The sequence below is a fragment of the Rhinolophus ferrumequinum genome, chromosome 8 (assembly GCF_004115265.2).
Source record: "Rhinolophus ferrumequinum isolate MPI-CBG mRhiFer1 chromosome 8, mRhiFer1_v1.p, whole genome shotgun sequence".
Taxonomy (NCBI): Eukaryota; Metazoa; Chordata; class Mammalia; order Chiroptera; family Rhinolophidae; genus Rhinolophus; species Rhinolophus ferrumequinum.
In genome coordinates, this window is record NC_046291.1 from 94948924 (window position 1) to 94974537 (window position 25614).

The following is a 25614-nucleotide window of genomic DNA, read 5'->3' on the forward strand; positions in this document are numbered from 1 at the left end:
CTTGAGTTTCTCCCTGTAGAGGAGGCCTCTGTGGAGCCTGGCAGGTGATGAGCTCACTTGGAGCCTAGGCTCTCCCCTGCCATCCCCATGTAGACCATGATTCATTCTTTCAAGTATCCATCCAGACCTCAGAATTCCATGACCAAATGGCCCGAAGCCCACCTCCTGGGCCTGTGCAGGTCTCTTTCAGGTTCATCCACTTCAGGGAAGATGGGCCAGACCACACAACCAGTGTGGGCAATCTCGAGAGCAAAGCATGACCAAGGGTCAGCTGATGGGCTGAGTTTAGGTATGTGAGCCTCTCTCCTCAGGATGTGACAGGTGGACACAGGGATTGGAAGGGAAGAGCCTGGTGTGTATTACACATTCTGATTTGAACCTAGACTTCCACATTATTATGAAAGTATATTTGTTAATAAAAGAGAGCCCAAATTTACTTAACAGTTGGTGTGATTTACAGCTTTTATATATGTAAGCATATGGTGCAATATGGTGCCAATTTATAATTTCTCCCCAAACCCCACTATTGCTAGGGAGAGTACTGCCTCATGTATGACTTGGAATAAATTTATTAATCTCTGTTAACCACAATTCTTTCACTTATAAAATTGGACAATGATACCTCTTTTGCGTGAAGTTAATTTTATACTATTTGAAACAACATAGAACATTACTAATTAGTCAGTACATAAAATTTATTAATCTTCTACCTCAGACTGATACTCAGAGGGAAAAAAAGCTAAACAAAAACTTCAATACTTGGGTGTTAATATTAAATTATAACCATTACAAATTTCCTGTTACTCTTTTTTATAAGGTAATCCTCTTTCTTGACTGTTTCAAAGGAAAAAGAATACTTGTAGTCACAGAGCACTGGCTTATTCCTGTATTTACCAACACCTATTTCTCTAAAGACAGAGAACTCACCCAGGGTGAGAACACTGAGGTGGGGTGGGCCCCAAGTTTACTCAAAACAGACAAGCCAATCTCCTTTTTAATGAGATTCCGTTGTATGACATCATCTCATTGAAGAACTGAGCTTGATCTTGACACAACCAGAAGCTTTCTCACTCATACTACATGTCCCCTTCCATCCTATTCCAGAATCTTCCTCAGCAAGACCTCACATGAATTGCCAGTTAGAAGCTGCATACTGTAAAGTGAGGGAAACTAAGTTGCATTATGTTTCCCTTTGTTCCTTGGTTTTCTACTTTTTCTTCTTAAAAATAGTTTTCTAATCAAGAACATTTCCCAAAAATTATCCCAAGCTGTGAACATAATATTATATATAGACCATTTTATGTTATTCAAAGCCACATATTAGAAATATATATTATATATATATACACATATATATACAAAACATATATATATATATATATATATATATATATATATATATATATGAATGAATGTATATATTTCTCCCTAGACTGGGAATATAAGCAATGCAAGTCATTCTCTTGGAAAATCACATATATTTTATTTATTTTTGTATCAAAATGTTCTCTCCTAATTTAATACAAATTGATAAATGAATACAGAAACAGGCACTGAAGCCCTAAAGACTAATATATTTAGTCTTCTTGATGTGCCATATGCGTATTTACACTTCACAATTAAATGACGTACAGGGAGTTGTGCAATATTCCAAAGAAATCTTGACAGTTTTATTAATTCTGCCAACAGCTCATGAGGTTGTGGTTCACAGGGGAACAGTTACTGGATTTCTTGCCTATAAGAAGAGTTACATTTGGAATGGAAATTAATCGCCATGACCCCAAAGGTGAGGATTTGAATTTTTACTTCAAATGTTCACACTACATAAACTCAGCAGCAATTTCTTTCCAAATATTCTTCTATGCACTACCCACTTGTTTAGAACTTGATTTTCACATCTTGTTAGAAAACATCCTCTTAAATTTTCAAATACGCTTTTTGCCAAGGCAGTTGGACATCTGGCAGATATCACTCTTCCCCCTGCAGTTTATATACTCTGTGCAGGAGCAGGCACTGTTTAAAAATTATGAACCTTAAAGTAGAGTTTCACCATAAAAAACTGGAGAGATAGATAAGATAATGCCTGCTTCCTAATGATAATGAGGACAGTAAATAATTGTAAAGCCTTTGCAGCATGTTAATAAAATATCTCTCACCTATCTTCATCATATCACATAATAAATCCATATTATGCTTAAGCCAGCAAAAAGCGTATGTAATTTCTATTCTACGGGGGTGTCTTTTTGGAAAGGCAAACAAGATGCTGTCTGTTTATCATTCCCGGGTTAGCACACAAAAGACAAAGTGTCGCTTGTCAGGTAAATCCTAATTGGCTGACAGAAGTGAGTTTTATGGCTTCACTTCATCGGCACATGAAGACCCAAGCATTAATACGCAGGGAAGTAAAACATGATATAAAGTTCATAGTGCAGGTGTTAAAGAAAGAACAACAACACATCAGTCAAGTGTGATCATCCCAAAACCTGTCAAGAGGAACTTTCAGCAGAAATACACCTCCTGCATGGAAGGCTGAGCGGCTCGCGCTAACCAAGTCCTAAACAAGACACACATCAGAAAATATTTTGACAAATGCACTGAAGAAAATGAGATTTTTATGCATCAGAGACCTATTCATAAATCATTCTGAGGGCTGCCCAACTTTTTTTGGAAAGTGAAATTTAACTCTGTCCCAAAACCAAATAGAGCCGAGTCAGTTTACCAAGTCTGTAAATAAATTGATATTATATCTACATTGTCAAGTGGTTGATTTCATCCAGTTTAATAACATGTTGACTCTTTTTTTTTTTTTTTTTAATGGTCATTTCTAGTCTTGTAGACAGGAAAATCCTACCTGATTAGCAGGCATGGTGATGCCGGGCTATCATAGGATAAGATACCTCAAACTTTCATTCAATTCTATAGATAAAAGTGCTATCAATCGCCATTGGTTGAACCCCTACCACATACAAGGCTCAGGAGATAGGACTTAATAAGCCCATCGATCTTATGGGGTCAGTAACTTTATTTCGTTTCTTGTTATAGATGAATAAACTAAGATTTGGAGAGATTAAGTAATTTGTTCAAAGTCATACCACTGAGAAGGGTGAGAGTCCGACTAGGGGACCCTGGAGCCTAACGGACAATGCAGTGGGAGCAGACAGTTGTCAACATGTGGCACATTTGAGACTTTTGTGATTTGTCTTCTTGTGGCTGTGGGATCATCTGCTTGGATGTTTGACTTTGCACTGACCCAAATCCTGACTGACTGACTGTTATTTTCAGGCTGCAAATGGAAACGTGAAGGCCCATTAATTTTCTGTAGTCCAGCCAGAGCTGCTGGAGTAGAAGACAGGTCCCAGGCTCCCAGACCAGCCCTCTGTCACCTAGATAAGCCAGACTGTACACATGCAGTGCATCAGTTCCAATTTCATGTCAGGATCCTTTACCCGTGAATTAGTTTCATTTGTTGCACCTAAAAACCTTGCCAGAAGGCCTTCTCTCTTTCCTAACTTGCTATAATCTCTCTCAGGCATGTGGCCTTCAGTTCCCTCATTCTTTCATCTCTGAATGCTTCCAGAAAGCACAGGCACAAAACCTTCTTTCTAGGTAGAATTTATTGGGTTTTAAGAACATCTAGAAGGAAGGGTAGTGATTGATTAGAACAGAAGTAACGGGTGTTAAAGTGGCAGTTTGCACCTCATGAATATGAGGGGGGATGATGACCCCGACATTGTAGACAGTGAGCCATTATTGGCATGACGGAGTGCACAGAGGTGTTCCGCCTTCCATTTGGGCCTTATTGGATACAGAAAGTGAAAGTGACGCTAAGGGACAAGGCAAATAAGCATTGATGAGCATCACCGGAATGGTACCATTCTCACTTAAGGGATTCCAGATGGCAAAGCATGTACAGTGGGGGCTTTATTCATGGCTCTTTCTGTGCCAAGGTGGGGGCAGGATGGCTGGGCAATTCCACAACTGTGGGAAAGGCTGCAAGTGTTTATCAAGGTCCTTGTCTGACAACTTACATTCTCCACACAATGAATTTACATATTACAACCTAAGCACCTTGAGCAAGAAGGCACCCTGGATCTTCTAGTTATAGCACCTCTGGGTGAGAAGCACGATGCTGGGGTCCCTTCTGAGGTCGCCATTACTGACCCTCCCTGTGCCCCTCACCACAAAATCAACTCTCATGAAAAGAAACTGTTGTCTCCCCAAATATCCAGACATATAGATTCAAACACTCAGGCACACTTACCTACACACACACACACACACACACACACAATGGTATTATAGAGAAATTTTGGTGAAGAATGAAAATCAAATAACAAGACTATCTAGGGTAGCCTTTGGCTCACTAATTGTCTGATCTGTCTGTGGTCTTTGAATAAGTTCATAAACCACCAGACAGTTGGAGGGGATCATTCAGAACCCCACCTTGGACCACACCTGGTTTCACTCCACTCTATCTTCCATGAGTGTGAGCTCTCCATTTGAGGATCTAAATTCAGTGTTGTTCCAGGCCTTTTGTCCTTGGTGTTGAATCTGCAGCTCTCAGACAACTGATTCTGGAGTTCCTTCCAGGAACGTTCACAGGCTAGGCCCTCTGGCTCTCCCCATTCACAGTGCATCAGTGGTTCTAATTTGGGTGTTTGGAATCTAATCCTGATATTGATCACTGGCCACCGTGATTGGTGTGTGTGTGTGTGTGTGTGTGTGTGTGTGTATGTGTGTGCTGATTCACGTGTGTAGATTTGGGCATTACTTAGTTTACTCAAAGACTCAACCAGAAGATTATTTCTGTGCTGTTTTATAGGAAGAGTCCAAGAAATAGATTCAAATATTTTCATTAATCAACTCAGAAGTCTCTTATCAGTGCCCATGGTTTGAGTATCCAGATAGTTCCCCAGGGTAGGCTGGTTTCCACTAATCTGACATCTAGAGATTGTAAACACCTTCTTCTTCCACATGGCAAAATGGGTTAACATAAAGCAAAGACGGTTAATGATATCAACCATCTGTTGATAACCTACTATGCTACAGACACCTGTATTCATTACCTCTACACCCCCAAAAATCGAATATGGGAGACGATGTTATTCACAGTCCATAGAAAAGGAAAGTGGGTAGGAAAGAAGTGCAATGATTGGTCTCAGGGCACAAGAAAGTTGTGATGGTGGGGCTGAGATTCAAAGGCAGGCTTTGTGGATGCGTACCCCACCCTCTTCCGGGCCTCCCTACGTCTCCTTCAGTGGGACTTTGGGAAGGTTCTATACACAAAAGAGTGTCCGGTGATAACAATGAGCCTCAAAATCATGTATGATGTTTGAAAAATTGATCAGGATCAACAAGACAGGTTGGCCATAAAGCCAATTACATTTTTGGCAGGAGGTAGGAGAGGGAATGGTCCCTGGATTTTACCACAGGGACTCGAGCAGGTGAATGAGATAAATACACACAGTTAATGTTCTGTGTATTTTAAAACAAGGGCTTCTATCCAAGTGGAATTTCCTAAAGGAGGGTGTTTTTTTCACATGGCCTAGTTCTGTCTAGTTGCCCCTCCATCTGCTGTCCCTCCCTGCGGGATGGCACTCTAGGACATTCACTGATGGATAAAGCCTCCCGGGTGTTGCTGCTTCCCAGAAGGCTGTTGGGTAAATCCCATGCTATCCTCCATCGAAAACTCCTGGTCTCTTTCACTGACCTGTGAAGTGCCCTGATGGTTTCATAGAAGTAAAAGGGGATCAGCAAATAAATTGCTAGTATTTCTATCTTTTTTTTTTAATTTTCAGAATGATGTTTGTATTTCATATGTAATAGCAATGTTAGCAAAAACGATACTTGCTATAGAGCACCTACAATGTATTCAATCTAATTTGTTGTATTAGCCTTACACTGGATTTATTTTTTGTACCATTATTTCATCTTGTCCATGATTCCCTCATTGATTTATTTCATAATTTCCTATTATATAACAGTTCACAAACCATGTTACTCCTGCTCAGAATGGGTGAATTGTAAATAACAAATAAGTAGCTATAATAATCACAATGAAACTGAGAGTTGTGCTTGTCCAATCTTCCCATGTGTCCCTGACTCTTTCAGATAGAAAATCCTGCTTGGATAGAAAATGCACCCTTCTAACTCTATATCTGGAGCATTTTTTTCTCTTATCCAAGAATATGAAGCCTGGTACCTGAAGAGTCTCTGCTTTTGACAGCCAAGAGGAAGGAAATGTCACCACAGAAATAGCATCTTGCCTGCAGCTCCCAAGTATAGAGTGGCCTGGTTACAAGGCAAACACTGCGGCAGGCAGCAGGCAGGTGGGACATCTCCTGGGGAGGAGTGCTCCCCCTGCCCCAGATCTGTGGGAGACATCAGGAAAGGGCAGGATTCTTCAGTAAATATAGTAATTTGTCAAAATTATTTAAGGTGTGAACACCATACTCCATATATGTCTGTGTGTGTGTGTGTGTGTGTGTGTGTGTGTGTGTTATGGATTATATTTACCTGGAATCACATCTGCAGGCAAGGGATCCTATGAGTTTTACATTGTGTGGTGTTTTAATTTATTTAAATTAAATTTCTAGCTCTTTCTCTATTCATGAATAGAGAAAGAGCTGGAAACATTTCCTTTCAAATTCTAAGAATTTACTGTCTCATCAAAGTGTTTTGTATTACGGAAAAAAATTAAGCTCTGCAGGTTGATAGTATTACTGGTTATTGATATATACATTGAAAATTATTCCACATCGTTTAATGTCACCTGCTCACTGATGAATATTTGCATTATTATGAGGACATATGTGTGTCTTAGAAGGCAAGTGCCATAAAATTCTCTTTGTCACAATGTTATTTTTGTCTAGTGGAGTCCCTTTAAATGGAACACTGTGAAAGCACAGTCACAACCTCATATTTTCCTGAATTGCTTCCTGTAGCACAGCACACAGCCGGCCCCAATTTAAACTTGTAGCATTGTTTCACATTCTTCAAATAACGAAGGGTAAGAGAAGGTGCTGTAGATCTGAGGCATCTAATGGGACACTATAATGTCATCTTGCATTTGCCCAGCCCTTTTGCGCAAACGCCACCTTGTAACCCATCTGCACAACATATTCACAATCCTCAAATTAAGGTATAATGACCCGTCTTTCCTCAGCAGTGTCATTAATTCAACAATTACTGTTTTGAAATGCCTGTCATATCATCTTTGGTCATTTACAAAGAGCATATTCTAGAAGCATCACTATGTGGCTAATACTTGAAAATTGTTTGCTGGGAACAAATTAATGAGGCATTGGATCCTTTTCTGTCCTCTGACAACTCTGTTTGCCTTCTCCAAGGTAGCTCATTCATCGGCCACACCCCAGATCTGCAGGAACCCAGCAGAGTCATTGCATGATTTGCAGTGCTATGGATATTCTCCTCAGGCCAGAGCATTTGCACAGGTCACTTTTTGGCTTGGGGGCTAAGGTTTCACTGTTCCTATAAATATGTGTGCTGTATGAGGACAGCTTTAATGAGCTATGGGCAAAAGATAATCCCTAGCAAAGGCATCAATTGCATGGCTTTCAAGTGAAATGGATAATGATGAAAAAGTAATTCTAGAGAACACTTCAGTTTCCTCACTATAGAACAAGGCAGCCAGAGCAAATAGTCAACCTATCACTATTGGACATTACTTTGTGCAAGGCAGAGTAGACAGATGGAGATGGAAATCATACTGCACTTTGCCTTCCAAAATCACCCTGTTCAGTTAACTGGAGCAACATTTGGAAGGGTTATAACAAAACATAGAGAAAAATTGCTACAAGTCCTAAGAGATGGCCCCACAGAGTGGGAAGGGAGTGCAGATGTGCCCGAGATCACTTCTACCTCAGTGACTGAGTCAGGAGAAGTGATACTGTGAGCCTCAGATCAAATTCAAACTGAATCTAAAAGATGAAAGAGAATTTACAGAAGTGGAGATGTATGTGTCGAGGAGACATGGGGGGATTTACGGAGAATTCTAGGTGTTACCATGTTAAAGGCTCAAAGATGGAAAAGCATTAAAATGTGCAGAAAGTTTTGGCTGTATAGAACCAGTGGTAGTCCTGTGCTAGGTGCTGTGGAGTAATCCAAAAGGTTGTTATATAAGAGCTGCTATTCAAAGTATCCACCTTTTAAGAGAGGAACTCAGAGTTACATGTGTGTTTTCATAGCAGATTCCACAAAGTCATAAATGAAGTGTCAGAGTTTCCTAGGGCTACCATACAAATTACCATAAACCAAGTGGCTTAAAACAAAACCAAAAGTTATTATCTATAATTCTAGAGTTCAGAAGTCCAAAATTGAAGTGTCAGCAGGGTTACACTCTCTCTAAACCTCTAGAGAAGATTCCTTCCTTGCCTCTGCCCTGGCAATCCTTGGTATTCCTTGGCTTGTAGCAAGTCACTCTGGTCCCTGCATGCATCTTTATATGACCTTCCCTGTGTTTCTTGGTGTCTTCTCCTCTTTTTATGAGGACACCAGTCATTGGATTTAGAGTCCTCCCTAATTCCAAGATGATCTCACCTTAAGATCTTTAACTACTTACTTTCACAAGACCCTCTTTCCAAAAAAAGGTGATATCCCAAGTTTTTAGGTAGACATGAATTGGGGTGGGCAACAGTATTCAACCTACTACAACAAGTCTATTTGTTCACCAGTTAAAAAGTGACCAAAATAATATGGTTTAATCTTATAGCTTCTACATATACTTCCATTTAATAGAAAAGTGACTTGATTCCTCTGAAGCTTTAAAGCCAAGAATGTTCTTCTCTTATTTGCTGATCTACATTCGATGTTACATCTCTCCCCCCAAAAAACTGTTTTTTTTTCTGTAATAAAAATTAATTAAGGCAGGTGAGCCCCCTTCTAGATTATCTTCATGCTCCTCTTACAGGAATTTCTTAGAAACAGTGTTTCCCATATTTGCTGTATTATTTCTCACTCTGATGCCATAGATTCCTAAAGATCTCGAAATTGTAAAACCACTGGAAGTTTACAACCAAAGTTTTATCCATTGATAGCTCTTTCATCATGCTTAAACTTTAAACTCTTTAAAATATTTCTGGTTATCTCCTAAATTAACATTAGGTCAAGAATAATCCAACATCAATTAATATCACTATCCATCCTCCAGTCACACACACCACATTTCCTCAGTCTTCTCTTCTTCTGAGTTAATTATAATTTGCTTACTCTGAATTAATGGGCCCTAGAAGTAAATTGACCATATCATTTATCATCCAAGACATTTTTGAGAATGAAAAGTGGCTCAATTAAAAATTACACTGGAAAAACAGGTGTAAACTAGAAATTTACCTGCATAAACCCAGAAGATGCAACAGCCAATATACCTGTCCAGGCTTATCTTCTATGTTCCCAATACAAGTCCTCTGTCTCAAATAAACAGATGACACTTTGGTTATTCTCTGGGCAGGTAAAAGATATCATATGTATTTTTCTCCAAAACTTACTTGTGTGACTTGTCAAAATACATGCTCAGCTAATATTTGTTGAAAATGATATAGAATTGACTGATTCACAGCCAACACTTACTGAATAGCTACGATGTGCCCGTACATTTGAATAAGACACATCCTTAGAGGTCCAGAGGGTGCGAGTGACCCTGACAAAGCACACATTAGTCAGAGGCAGTCAAGGTGAGAAACAGATTCTTTAATTCCAAGGTGTGTTCATTCTCCTTGTTCTCTCTTCAAAGGTTCTTTATGTCTCACCAGATAAGGGTGATTCTGAATTCAGTGTCTTAAACATCTTCCAGATCTTTCCTGAGCCCTTATTCCTGTTCCCGTTCTAGTTACAGAAGCTGTTACTCCCTTGATGTCCGCATGGCTCCTTTTTTTTAGGTTTTGTTTCCACAACTTTGTCCAAAGCCAAGTGCTGCTTGAGACTTTAGTATCACCATGTTTGCTCACACGGAAATCTTTACTAGACAATAACTTTATTTAGTGTAAGGAGGTTAAGGAATCTATGTCAGTAGTAAAACAAATTGCACAAGTTTGTGCTTCTGGAAATCAGTCAAAAGTCAGTATTTTGACTGACTGATTTTGACCGGCTAGCCAGCCCATTCTGAAATAAGGAAACAATGGTCTGCTGTGACCTAGCACTGTGAGAACAGTTGCTGATAAGTGAGTCCTGAGATTTCGGACGTCCAGCAAGATGGCTGAAAGAAAAATCTATCTTCAACCAAGTCTTCAGCTTTTATTTTAAGCAAAGCTCAGATGACTTTCCTGGGAACTGATTTAAAAGATTGTCAATGGCTAAAAATCTGCTGAGCGTTAAATTCTTGGCCATCCCTGTAGTTTACCTTGCTTCCTGACCCACTTGTTTTCTGTCATGTAACTTAGTAACCCACGTCTACCCACAAGAGTGGCAGATGCGTCATCCATCTCGGGAGTGACTTAAGCAGCATCACCCAACAGCAGAAACACTCACCTGCGCAGAAGCCACCACGCCCCGCTCCCTCTTACCAGCAGGCACCCAGCATGCTAAAAAGCTACTGGCCCAGAAAATAGACATGGGAGCATGAGCAGGGCAATTTTGATGGTGCTTATCATCTTACATTTCAGGGGGAAAAGCTGACTTTTGGGATTCTTACAAAGTCTTGGTCAACATTCAATTTTGCTTCAAACAAGAATTCAAAGATTTGACGACTCATTTCACAACTTCTAATATGTCAGGGACATTGGGGTGGGGGTCTGCACAGACTGATACCTCCATGAATCCTTGCACCACTCTGACTTATGTTTTATAAACTTTTACAAACATGACCTTTAAGGCCCAGAGACAGAAAATGCTGCTCAGGGTGACATCATTAGTAAGTAGCAGAGATTCAAACAGATTTTCCCAAATCCAAAATCCATGCTCCAAATCCATTCATAAAGGGGAGTTTATTAAGTACTGTTCAATTAAAAGACACTCAAATGAAATAATATAATCCTGATCCAGTTTGAACCAAAACTCCTCCTTCCCCACCATCTTCTTATCTAAATCCATGGACTCCAGTACCCAGTTACTGACAGCAGTGTATCCAGTGAGGATAAGGAACGGTAGTTCTTACTAGAAACAATTCAGAGTCCAGTTGCGTTATTCGTATGCAGTCTGCAAGAACTTTGACAGAGGTGCCCAATTATTTGCAAAATACATTAATTTATTTTCTTTGGCTTACTTTTCTTGTTTATGCAAGGAAATCACACAAGTCATTGAACAACAGAGCCTCACACTCTAAAGTATTCTTAACAAGTCCCTTCACCAGGGGTCATCCTGATTATAGAAAGCAAAGAATGATGATTGTCTCAAAGAATTGTGATTGCTGCTTTTTAAAGTAAGACAGCTGGCACATCTGCATTATCAAGCAGGGGATGCTTTTGTTGACTACAAATGAGTCCTGTGTCATGGGAAGGACAGGCTTTGGGTTCAGATGGCGTCCTTCCAAACCTCAGCCCTGCTACTTACATGGAGCTGTGTTCACAAGTAACTCCATGAGCCCTGTTGTCTTGTTTTAGTTTTTCAATTGGTATCTATTTTTATTTATTAATTTTTTTAATTTAAATTTATTAGGGTGAAAATGGTTAGTAAAATTACATAGGTTTCAGGTGTACAATTCTGTATTACATCATCTATATATCACACTGTGTGTTCACCACCCAGAGTCAGTTCTCCTTCCATCACCATATATTTGACCCCTCACCCTCATCTACCACCTCCCTCCCCCCTTACCCTCTGGTAATCACTGAACTATTGTCTGTGTTTATGAGTTTTTAAGGGGGGGATAATCACTCCTTTGTAGAGTTAATATAAGCAGTCAGCACAAATGTGGCTCATGGTGACTCAACATATGTTGCAAGTACCATTGTTGCTAATGTGCTCCAAAGGTGCATTCAGGCATACACACAAAAAATCTACAATCTCATCAAATAGTGCCCCTCATTTAAAGGTAACATCTATTACAAAAGGCTAGAGTCTATCTCGGTCATTATATTATTAAAGTATTGTGCTGTCTCTCCTTGTTCTCTGCTCTTTAATGACTTTGGCAATTAATAACACAACCCTACAATAACTTAGCCTGATTTATATATTAATATTGTTATGATGTTTAATTCCAATAAAAGATTTCATTACAAAATAAATGGAGCAAAATTGTTTCTAAATCCTCTAATAACTATCAGAAAGGTAAAACATTTGAAAGATCAGAGTATATAATTTAGGGGAAGTGAAGATGAAATGTGCTAAGATTTAAGATATATGTATATATAAGAGGGTGCCAAAAAAAGTGTATACAAGTTGACACTTTGGTCAACATTGCTCAAGCAGTAGTTTGCCATAATCTGAAGTGTCTGGACGCTGATGGTAACCGCTTTGAGCACCTCTTATAATTGCAGAAGTCAAACGTGACTTGTATTCATCTTTTGTTATCAGTATACATTGAGCATTACAATTTTAATAGCTTTTTCTTCTCTTAAAATGTGTATACATTTTTTGGTATCCTCTGTATATACACCAAATATTTATCTAAAATTAAAGACATATATATATGTGTATATATATATATATATATATATATACACACACATATATACACACACACATATATATACACATATATACATATATATAAATCTATAAATCTATATTCATATAATTTAAATCTATGAATATATATGTACATGTATCTTTAATGCCAATATGTATGCATATGTGTGCACAAATATATATAAATGAAATTTATCAACTCTAGCTTAAATAATAGGGTCACATTCTAAAAAGAGAGCTTTCATTCACATCTCTCCATTTAAATAAGGTCATCTGTAAGGTTTCAAGTTCCCAGATAAAAAATTTAGAAAGTATTATTATCTTGCTAACTTAAATACTTCAAAAAGTTTTTGCAAATGTGCAATTATTTTTAAAACCTCTCTGCAATGTTATAGGAAGAAAGATTTTGCATGTTCTTTCTTTCTTTTCTTTTAATTAAAGTTTATTGGGGTGACAATTGTTAGTAAAGTTACATAGATTTCAGGTATAAAATTCTGTATAACATCATCTATAAATCACATTGTGTGTTCACCACCCAGAATCAGTTCTCCTTCCATCACCATATATTTGATCCCCTTTACCCTCATCTACCACCTCCCACCCACCTTACCCTCTGGTGATTTTGCATTTTCTTACATAAAAATTTGGCTTTCCATTACACAAAATTGACAAAGCTATTTATTACATTGCCACTTAATTGTTTCAGAAATTACTAATTATGTGACAAATCTATGTCAAAAAAAGCCTGACACATAATGTGGAATGAGGGGAAAATGTACAGAGGAATTATTAGCAATAGGTTAGAATTGCCACCAAAAAAGGAGAAATAGGACTCAAGGGTGTCCTGAGCAGCTGCCTGTCCCAGAGATGTCTCAGAGAGGAGATCTTGAGCCCAGCTGGGCAGGGTGGTTGGTCATCACCCATGAACCACCTGAAGTGCATTTGCATATGCACATATACCAGCAATGACAGGTAAGGTATTTCTGTATATAAGTGGCATAGCAGCATCTAGCTTCGTGGAATGGGGACTGAGTGTTTGGCCTCCAAGTAGATCATGGTGAGCAAATACAGGATCTTCCCTCAAATTATGTATTTATTGCAGTAGCTTGGTGTATGGCGTGGTACTACCTCTATACACACACATACCTTCTTAGATTCTCACCTACTTACAGCACTCACATAAACACAATGTCTGACACACAACACAACACTTCACAGAAATAGCACCACGTGGGAAAACTGGGAGCGGGAGGCCCAGGCATAGAAACATAAGGCAGAGGAGGTCCACTCCGTCACATAAATGTCGCTGTGTATCATGGGCATCTCCACCTTCACGGCCCCTGCTTTCTCTCACCTACACTCAGCTTCCTTCGTATTCATAGAAGTTACCACACGCAGGCAGCTGAACCATTCAGAACATAGCAATAACCTGTTCATGCTTATCTGCTTGCTTCTTATCAGTTTCTCCTACTTTGTTTCACAGTCCATTAATGGACTCTGGCCCTCAATTATTGCAGTGTCTCACAAATGCGTACAGGTAGGACAAAACTGTGGATAAACATTGCAAGATCAAAATAGCTACTATGAAAAATATATACAGCGCTTACTTTAGTGACAAGTCAGAAACCTCATGCTCTCACCTATATGCCCATCTGTGCATAGCATTTCCTTGTGTACTTTTTCCTGTATTTATCTTACTTCTGATTAGGGACTTCTAAATTCTACTCTTGAAGTCTTCTTAATTTATTGCATGCAGAATATACCTAACAGATGCTTAATATACTAAATTATAATCAGATAAGACAGGATGTTGGGAGTCTATGATTTTCTGGTAGAGATTTCTTTTTTTACAAATACATCTCCCTTCCCATACAGCAAAGTACCAATGACATTCATGTCAAAATAATTCCAGCCAAATGTTTATGACTCCCTTGTTCTACTTTTAACATTTCAAAACAAACAAACAAACAAACAAACAAACACAATTCCCTTGTCTACAGACTTGTAAATTAATTTCCAAATAATTCATAGGTCAGGAAGTTGGACAATTCTTTCCAATCCTAGAGCCTAGATAAATTTGGTGAAATCATTCAGCTCTTTTTCTGGTTCAGAAAGCAGCCACAAGGGCAGCGCTGCCATTTGGTTACAGGCGGAGAGAAGGACGCCATCCCACGTGTACATCTGCAATTGGTCAGAGACTTGAAACACAAGAGCAACTCTTGCCCACACCTTTATTTTATTGTGTTTTCTCTTTACCCACCTGGAATTCATGCTTAATAGGAATAGAAATGTGTGGTTACCACATTATGTTTTTCCCGTTATTATCAACTGCTATCATTGTAACAATAAACTTAATGAAGCCTGAGTTCCTTTAGACTTAAAAACAAAAAACAAAAACAAAAAAAAAAAAACACTTGAGAGACTCTTCTCCTCCTTGAAGTCCCTGCCAGGCCTGTAATCTTTCCATCTGGCTAGAGCCAAGAGGACACCAGGGCTTCAGACTCTGGCCTAGAATCCTTTTTTTTAGCTGTCAGAAATGCCCCCAGGCTCTTCTTCTAGCTCTTCTGTCAGCTACCTGGCCTCTCAGCTAATTGCCTTTAATAAGCCCACATGGGTAAGTAGATTTGCCTGTAACCACAGGGAGATCTTACCTTCTCTGCTGAGCATTTAGTTTATTTAAAAAAAAAAGAAGAAAAAAAAAGCTGAGTTATTAAGTTTCCTTTCCATTTTGTATACCAAGTTCAAAAGAAATAGCACTAAGAGCTAGTGTCCTCTGGGTGTCGTCACCAGGTACATATCACATGCACCTACCTTTAATAGCGATAGTAATTATATCACTTACTTAGTCAGCGCTGTGTAAAGCTTACACGCATTAACCCATTGGTAGTTGACACAGTGGTTCTCCAAGTGAGGCCCCCATCAAGCAGCACCAGCACTTCCTGGGATTGTATTATAAATGCCAGTTCTCAGCCCTCCCCCAGATCTACTGGATCAGAAGCTCTGCAGGGAACACCTAGCAATGTGTGTCTCAAGGAGCCCCGTGGGATGCTGGATGCACACCCATGTTTGAGAACTTCTCCTTTACAGATCACATGAGGTAAGTACACTCGTTAGACCCACTTTACAAAGGAGGGAACTGAGCTTTCTAAGGTTTTGTCAGTTATCAAAGTCACAGAATCTCTAGCTATCAGACAACAAAATCTGAGATAATCTATGTAAAAAAAAATATGTGTATATATATATATATATATGTGTGTGTATAAAATATGTGTCTCTCTATATATAGAGAGACACATATTTTTTTATATGGTAGCTAAAGACTAAGTGAATAAAGGGTAGTTAATAAGATTTCTTCCTTCTAGCCATTATACCTAGCTAACATAATTCAATCCATTTACATTAAAAAAAATCTAATGCTTCGCTATATGTTAAAGTCAAGCTATTAACTCCAATTTCTTCTAATCTAAGGTAGGTATCTCTAAAACCTAACTGGTTTATATATATTAGAAATAAAATTATAAGTCAAGTTTCCTGTGAACCACTCAGTACCTTTACAATAAGATTAATATAACAACAGTGGATTTGAAAGAATTAATTTTAAGCAGATCATATTCCTTACTTTGATATCAGCTGTTGGATCCTATCCCATTACAAACATTACCAGATTGTAGAAGGCTGCAAACATCTGCTCTCCCCTACAAAATGTCCATATGAATATGAATCCTAAAGACTACATGATGACTCCCTGTCCATGTGATGCATTTAAATGACACACGTGTCAATGTGTGAAAGTATTTACTCCTTAAAGAGGCTAGACCCCACACTGGGAAGTTCTCTGAAACATCTCAGCCTATTGTAGCACTGAGAAAGGAAAACAGATGGCCATCAGTAACGAACTTTCAGGAGTTAAGTGTGGAGCCAGAGGGCTGAAGGGAAGCTTGCTAATTCTGGGGTAAAGACCAGCTGTGGTTTTCACAATGTTGATTGGCCCGTTGTGCCTTCTCTCTTTTTCTGTAAAGCCTCATCCAGCAGTAAGGGACTCTAAGGTCAGTAAGTGCTTAGAACAGAACCACAGACATAATTCAAGGGCAATGTTAAGTTTTGAGGGCCTCTGTTTATCCGTCCTGAGCTGGATCCACAGTGAAGGGTTTTTCTCTGTATATTTCCCGTGTAACCCTCAGGTCAGTCCATATACAAGGATTCTGAGAAGGGAAGTATGGAGGAATGAATGCAAAGGCCTAGAAAGTTCTAGATATATGCCTGCAGGGGTGGGGAGAATGATCACTACGATGGGGTTAAGTGACATTTTCGGTGCCACATAAGCAACCAATCGTGTCATTGGACCCTGACCTTAATCAAAAGCCTCTACCTTTTCCATCATGCCTCATTTCTGTTGGTTTGGTGCAGGTTGATCACTCATTTTTGTCTTGGTGGTCTCCATTAAATCCAAGGCAAGATTCTGAACATGCCAAGTTCTTAATTGAGTTCTAATAATGACCAACTATGAAAAGAATATCTGCATTAAAAGCTTCTATTTATATGAATGTGAAAGAGAACAAAGGAGAAAACAATCAACAAAATCTTGAAAACTATTTTGATAGCATTTTCTTATAAGTAATCTTTGCTATTTAACACGAAAGCATCAAAACAACTGTGACCAACACATAATGACTACCCTGCTTCGGACTGTAGCTAAAGAAGATATGGGTGTAGTAGTAGTCTACAGTCCATAGTCAGCCTCACTCTCCAGGGTTATCTTGTATAACTGACTAGGAAACTTTATATCTAAATTGATTAATTCTGTGTATCTCAGACACATCTGATATATCTTCCTTTAAGACTATGCTTATAGCATTTCTCCTTCTGTGAACACTCCCACTCCTACATTTGCTGAGTTTTCACTAGGCATACAAAACTTTGTAGTTGTAGGGAAGGCAAAGTAACTTAAATATGGTGACTGTCCTTTTGACTCATGTAAGTCCTTCCTACTCATATATACTGCTGAATACACCTTCTCAACAGCTGCACGAGTTTAAACTGCCATCAATGTAACTCATGCACAAGCGGTGTGTTGCAGTGTCATTTTTTTCTCTCATTAATGGTTCCACACATTCACAGGAGGGATTAACCATATCTTACACCCCTTTGTGTGCCCAACACCTAGCACAGTGTTTGGCATATAATTAGAGTTCAAAACATATATGTTGATGGTAATCAATTATTTTCTAAAATTGGTAGGCTAAAAATACTATATCAAATAATGGTTCAATACTCAGGATGTTCTAGGCCAAATTGGTGGAATAAAAGTGTACAAATCATGACGATCAGAGCATCTCCCAGAGAATCTGGATATCATTCAAGGATGAAATCAGGGAACTCATGACCCAAATGTATAATCCATTGTTTCAATTGACCTCAGCCTGAAAAAATAAGCCCTTCATATTAAAACAGACTACAGAAAGCTAAAGGAAACCATAGACCATTATATCGTACAAGCCAAAGGATTCTACAATAAAGGACTAGATAGCCGAGGCACTGAGGAAGTAGAAACATATTTTCTTTAAGAGAAAACTATAAACTAAATATTAATAAATATAAAATAAATTAATAAGTACATTATATTCAGAGGGAAGTGATAGGCTAGTGAAGATGCTTGAACCAGCCATGTGAAGATGGCTGAGTATATGAACATACTGGACACAGTGAGCAGCCTTACTGGAAGTATGGAATTGTGTCAGTGAAGAAAAGGAATCAAAGCATCTCATTGTTAAAAGATCTGAAAGACCATTCTGCAGAAGAGGAGGAGGACATTTTTATGTCCATGTTGCAGGAACGAACACCTGGGGTTAAAGGTGTAAACACTGGAGGGAGAAAGATTTTGGCTCTATGTGTATCAGTCTGTCCCAACTCCAGCCCTGATGATCTGTTGTACAGAATCATGAAAAGAAGATTTCACCCCAAAAGCTGTTTCTAACCTTTTCCTGAACCAATAATGAGCACACCAGTAACTTCAGAGTTACCGGCAGGAAATGTCTGAAACTAGCTGACAAGTATATAGTGTGTTAGGGATACATTCTGGGCATCTCCATGTCCACTAAGTTTTCCCATGAGTTTCACCATGCTGGTTTAGCCCAGATGGAACTTGAATTTCCCCTTTGGTTTAACTTAGCTAGTTACTTCCCTGCTGTATGAGAATGTACTCGGCATCCCAAACCCAGATTGTACCAGCCCTTTGTCTGAAAATACCGGGTCTTAACCCTCATGCTATTGCCCACTGGCTAAGGTGTTATTTAGTGATTTAGGTGCTTAGGCTCTATGGACCCACAGAGCTTGGTTTATATCTTGGCCCATCACATTACTGTTTGTGTGATATGGGCCAGGTTCCTTGGCCTTTCTAAGCCTCAATTTCTTCTTCCATAAAACAGAAATGAATCACTAGGATTATTTAGAAGATATTAAATAATACCTTTGGTAATCTTAGTAGAGTGCCTACTCATATTGAGTGCCAGATAAAGAGTAGCTGACCCATTGAATTGGGCATCCTGGGATATAGACACCAGAGGCATCAACTGGATTCTCTATAACACTTTGGATACTATATTCTAAACTGCTCTCATTTCATTGATAGGTGTCAGCCTTGCAAAATTCCTTGCTTTTGTCATGGTCTCAACTGTTTATTTTTTTCCTCCACAGTGGTCCATATCTCTGTGGCCCTTGCATCCCTCATGAGTGAGCATGCCTATGCTATGGCATCAGGAAGGATTAGAACGGGACCACGTGTAATATATGACCAGCATCAAACCGAGGCTGATTGTGAATGCCTAATTACATGAAAACTTGGAAGAAGCAAGGGAGCATGTAGGTAAAGCAGACTACTAGTTCTTCACGGCCAATATTGAGGAATTCACTAAGAGCAAATACTTGTCTAAAACTTGTACTTGACAGGGGCGCCTTAGAGTACATTTGTAAAAGGCAAGTAAAGCAAGTTATCCTACAAAGATGGATATGGCTTTATCACTGATAATATGAGAATTGAACGTAGAAAAAACAATGCAAATTATTAGGAGATAGAGAAATTGAACAATTCAGGATTCTTATAGATGGCTTCTAGTTCTTATTTTCTGTTATCTCTATAAATAAAATGCAGAAGGAAGATTACAAAAATTATCAAAGTTTTTAGGTGATATTAAAGTCTCCAAGTAAGAAACACTTGAAGTTAGATAACAAAAACAGTTTATTTGAATACTTTCATATATGTGTAAAAGTAGTCATTGGATATTTTTATCCAATATGCTCAACAAAGTTGTGAAAACTAAAACTGATTGAGAATGGGGATCTGTAGTTGACACATGAAATGACTCTGGGGTCTTAGGGAAGACTGCTCTTCGGTTTCTGCACACTGACTTTCTTGTGGTGAAGTTCTCGGATGCACGAGGTGTGATCAAACAATATAGTGAATGTTTAAATTAAAATGTATATATATATTACAGTGAAAGACACATTGCCATTAACCCCCCTAAAAATACTCCCCCTCACTTCCAACACACTTATCCCATCATTCTTGCCACTTTCTGAAGCAGTTCTGGAAGTCCTCTTCTGTGTGTCTTTAGTTGCGCTGTCATGCCTGCCTCCGTGTCCTGAATGATTTGGACTTTGGGGAAGAGCCAGAGTTGCACGGTGCCAGATCCGGTGAATAAAGTGGGTGAGGATATACCATAATGTTTTTATTGGACAGAAATCGCTGTACACCAGAAATGATGTGTGACATGGAGCATTGTCATGATGGAGGATGATTTTTAGCATACTTTAAAACACACCTTCTCTCAACCATAGCTGACACCTAACTGACTGCACCAAACAAGTTGAAACTTACTGTTACTAATGTTCGAAGTGCCACTTCCTGTATTGAAGATCCCTGCTTTTCCATTGGATGGCACTCGGCAGCAGCAGTCACTGTATTTTGTAATCACAACAGAAAGGCTCCATGTCACTTATCACTTCTGGTAAGGCAATTTCTGTCAAAAAAACATTGCGGTGTGTCCTTATGTAACTTATTCACTAGATCTGTCACTGTGCAACTTTTGGCTCTTCCCCAAAATCCAAATGACCATGAAAGGTAAATGTTTTGAATTGAGTCAGGACATCAAAGCAGCCACAACAGCACAACTAAAGACACTCATGAAACAGGACTTCCAGAATTACTTCAGAAAGTGGCAAGAATGATGGGATAATTGTGTTGAAAGTGAGGGGGAGTATTTTGAGGGTGATTAATGGCAATGTGTCCTTTATTGTAATAATACTTTTTTTTTATTTAAACATTCACCATATTGTTTGATCACACCTGATATGAGTGAGTAAAAGAATTATAATGCATATCATCCTACACATCAAAGAAACATGGCAAAGGGTGGTGGAATTAGAGGGCTATGACATTGGAAATTACCTCTGGGATGAATGAATTATACTTTAACATCTACTAGTAGAGCCTATCTCGTAGGTTGAAAATCCTTATAGTTAAAACCTTATTAAATTCCTGTGAGTTCATTGACTGGGAACATCACCTTAATATTTTGTTGTAGCCAAAATGGATGTGAAACTTGCCATCAGGGAGGATATTAGAAACAAAACAGATAATATTTTTGAATCCTTATAAAAGGCTTTTCTGTCCATACCTGATATAGTTGGCATAGTTGATTTTCCCAGAGAGATATGTGGAGAGAGCTCAAGAGAAATACAACTGAAATTGTCAATAAAACTTAATAATTGATTGAAAAGATAGGGATACTTTAATCTGATATGGAAGAGGATAGGATCCTGAGTGACTTGTACAAGACCATGAATAATGTGGAAAAGGTGATTTTACAAAAGGACCCCATATATTAAACCACAAGAACAAGCAGCTGTCTTTGAAAATTCAGAGTGATAAATATCAGGAATTAAGGAAAAGTGCCAATGCACAGAGGGGATGCATTTTGAGAACACTTATAATTTGTATATAGGAAACAGATGGATTCATGAATGGTTTGAACACTCACACAAGGAAGGTACTCAGGACTAAAAAGAAAATTCATGGATATAATAGGATTAGTATGTGTCTCCCCTAGCATATATTTCAGAAAGCCAGAGGACCGTGGTCTGGGCAGATTTAGTTAGATAATTAGTGGTTTCCTTGTTCCAAATAAATTCATCCACTCTACAAAACACTGGCTAACTTTGCTGCCCAGAGTTAGAATCGTAATAATTATATTGCCTACAAATTAATGGAAGAGACTTTGGATCTGCTGAGATTTTAAATGTGTTGTGAAGTTGGTCACTGAGACACCTTCACGCCTGAGTATTTAGCACAGGAAGGGCTGGGGCTTGTTCAGAAATCATGTCGCATCGCTAAGCGGCTGCTCGGTGGCCTCTCTCATGAACACTCCATTTAGTGCCAGATCAGAAATGCCACAAATTGAATTTTTAGGGCACAGATATTGGCTAGTGTACATTGGACAGGTATATGTTCAGGATTCTCGTTCCAAAGTGAACTTTGTAAAACAAAAGATATCTCCTGAGTACTGGGAAACTGATACTCCAGCCACGGAGTGTGCCGTAGTGGTATTGTTTGGTAAGTCAATTAAAAAAGCATTACAAACTCCATATCATCTAAAATCTGAGGACCTTCAGAAGGCCATGTGAAAGGGGCAGACAAGAGCTTCTCTGCTTCTTTGATTCAACATCTTTAACAAGTCAATACTGAATACTGAGGTTTTCAGGTATTGACTTTTCCTGAAATGGTAAACAGAACAACTTAGAGTTTTATAAAAAAATCTTGTTTTACTATGGTTCTCATCTTGTTTATAAGGTTTACCTTCTAATTTTATTTTATTTTATTTTTCTAATTTTAAATTTACAATAAAAAGCAAACAAGAAAAACTCTCAAGGAAATGTATTTATCCAACGGCAATCTGATAGAAACACCAATAGATACTAGCCACAATTCAGATTTTGCATGTGCCTGATGTGTGTTTGGTGAAATAGCCTGCGTCTCGACAGGTGTTCCTGATGCCTAGACAGTTTCAGAGAGTCTGAGCACTGTTTATAACATAGAGGAATGCATTTACATGTTATTGCTGCTTTTTCACTTTTATATTTTAGCAAAATGTCAATTAAACAATAGGGTGTAATATTATTCTTACAGAGTGCTTGTTCTGACGAAGTTTACATTTCAGATGATTTTTACAAAAGTAAGTCAATTTTATAAAAAATTTAAAAAAGTGAAGGGTAGTGAAAGAGAAATAGAAAATACAGTTTTACAATCAAGTATATTTAGGACTAAATTCTTGTTTTGTGTCCTGGCATAAACAGTTTCTAGTTATATGACTTTGGGTGGGTTTCTGTGGGGGGTGGCCAAGCCTATTGTTCAGGGAGATGTTACATAATATATAATCTCGAGATATATATACAGAGGGTGCCAAAATATGTATGTACATTTTAAGAGAGGAAAATGTACTAAAATTGTAATAATATATACATATAACAAAAGGTGACTACAAGTCATGTGTTTACATTTTTTTGGCACCCTCTGTACATGTTTGCTTACAAATGTGATATGTAACTGGTGCTCAGTAGCTGCTAGTTTCCTACTGATATAAGTGGGTGTACATTTTCCTGAATTTGAGCCTTGTTACTAGCATGACTTATCATGGTGTCCGTGCCCAGTGTCGCTGTATTTTACTCTTTGAGCTGGAAGTTGTGATGATCACTCCACAATCTCCTCCTCCCAGTGTTCACACCTGACAGGCTGGTCCCGAAGCTACTGCCTCTCCTAAGCGCTCTGCAGGCATGGTCTCTGGGGAAGCCATAGCTGGACTTAGCACCGGTTCCCTGCTTTTTCTCCTGTGCCTGCCTCCCCAGAGGGGATCTTTCGCCTCCCCAGGAAGGTGAAGGCTGTTCTGAGGGTGAGATAATGGATGAGGATAGTATTCTCCCCTCCAGCTGTGGGAGCCCTAGTCATTCTGCAGTTCTTTAGATAGCCATCTAAAAATGAATTCCTGCTAGCTGTCCAGCAACACTAGGCATGGAGGCTGCTAGAACCACTGAGACAGGCCTCTGCCTCTAAGGAGTTTGGAGTTACTTGGAAACGCAGACAAACCAACAGGGGCAAACAGGTGAAATTGGCTGTATGCCAACAGTTCACAAGCCCAGAGGAAGTGTCAGTCCTTGAACCAAATCCTGATTCAGGGGACAGGCAGAAAGCAGGTCATTCAGTTCTACAGAAAATGAAACTCAGGGTTTTAAAAAACTTTAGACAGAATAACTCAAAAATGCAATTCAATCTGTAAAACAACCAGTTCTGATTGAAAACACAAAAGAAAATAAATAATTTCATATTTATCTGCCTCTCTAAAGTCAACATAAATCCTTAAAATTGTTCCTCAAATTGGAAGGTGTGCTTAATTCTTATTTCAAACTAATACAAAGAAAGAACCTGTAAAAATGTATGGGAGCTTCAAAATTGAGAAAAAAAAATAGAATAGTTCCCAAAAGTCTATTTTTAAAGATGAAAAAAATTCATGTTCTTTATGCATATTACCACCTAATATTTCTAGTGACCCAGAATAAAGATGATAATATTCTCAAGTTCAACCTGCCATAACTAAATTTAATCCTCAATTTACCATTACTCTCGATTAGAAAGAGTGATGGTGGGCAATCAGAAATAACAATAAGTATAAAATAGATTTCCCTCCCCATGAATTGGGGTCAACACAGAACAATGCATGTACAAAACAACAGCAACTTGAAATCATAGTTGGCATTGATTTAAGGAAATAGGGAGGTTATGAAAAGTAACGATTATGCTATGAGTTGCCAAATCTTCACATTTTATATATATTTAGAAAAAAACAATAACAAAAAAACATGTTTGGTGATGTTTTTTCCTAAACTAAAAGCAACATAAACTCACAAAGTATTTTGTTCTGTGCATGAGGTCTGTCTGAAGCCTCCTCCGGGTCCCCTTGCTCTACCTCCACCTCCCTTTCGTCACCTTGGTTGGGGACAACCTGTCATTGACATTACAAGGCCAAGAGTTTGGGCCTGGGGTAGGGAAGGAAATGTTCTTTTTTTAAATTTGGAGCAAACTATTCTTTACTTCCAAGCTGAAGATTGTTTATAATAACAAGAAAATTGTAGATTTTGTATTTGCTTTATATTTTTAACGCTTTCAGTTTCTTTCCAATCTTGGATAAAAGCTGTTGCACCCAGTGGCTTTAAAATCAGCCCCGATTGCAGGTCTCCATGCCACAATTCCCAAATGGGGCATCTTAGGTCAAGTTACATAACTGAGCAAACTGGGTCATTACAAGGTATGTAAAGTGCCTGGCACATAATAATCAAATAAGTACATAAATCGGTACTCAGTAAATCAATACATTCCCATTAACAATTACACTTTCATGGTGTGTACCTGTTTTTATAGAGGAATTGAGACTCAGTCAGTGAACTACCCAAGTTACCAGAAAAGGAGGAAAACATTTAACTTTTTGCAACAGACATCCTAATTTCCCTAGAAACTGGAGCCGTGCTGGAGAGAGGACTTATATATGGCCTAATTATGTCTGAATGAGCTCTCAACGGCTATTAAGCTACCAACAATCTGGGTACAGGAAAATGACAGAAAAGTACACCAGTCACCATTAGCACATCTCAGTTTTAGTCATCGGAAGAGAAAAGATGTCCTACCCAGATGCTGTCTTCTTGCTGATACTGTTTCCAGTTGTGCCCTGTGTCACTGAACATCAGGCTGTAACTTGTCACCCAGTCAGAGCTTCCATATCTTCCCTGCGTGGCCACTGCCGTAATCTCCACTCTGTGTCCCAGGTCCATCTGGAGCCACTGTTGAGCGTTGGAATCTGATGGGGACCAACCTCCAGCTCCTGAAAGAGGAACAGACAGACAGCGTGGTGGTAACATCTCACACAGCCACAGCTTTCCACTCTTAAAGAGAAATGAGACAGTGTTCAACTTAGATGTCTTTACCCCAAATAT

At 38.7% G+C, this 25614-nt stretch overlaps 1 protein-coding gene across 4 annotated transcripts in view; it reads right to left on the reverse strand.

The window, feature by feature from the left end:
- CNTNAP5 (contactin associated protein family member 5) overlaps positions 1 to 25614 on the reverse strand; it is a 769018-nt gene that overhangs the window by 555110 nt on the left and 188294 nt on the right. For all 4 annotated transcript variants that reach the window (XM_033111359.1, XM_033111357.1, XM_033111358.1 and 1 more), the window contains exon 3: positions 25309 to 25502. In XM_033111359.1, coding sequence (XP_032967250.1) covers positions 25309 to 25502 — 194 coding nt within the window. The remainder of the gene's footprint in view (positions 1 to 25308; positions 25503 to 25614) is intronic.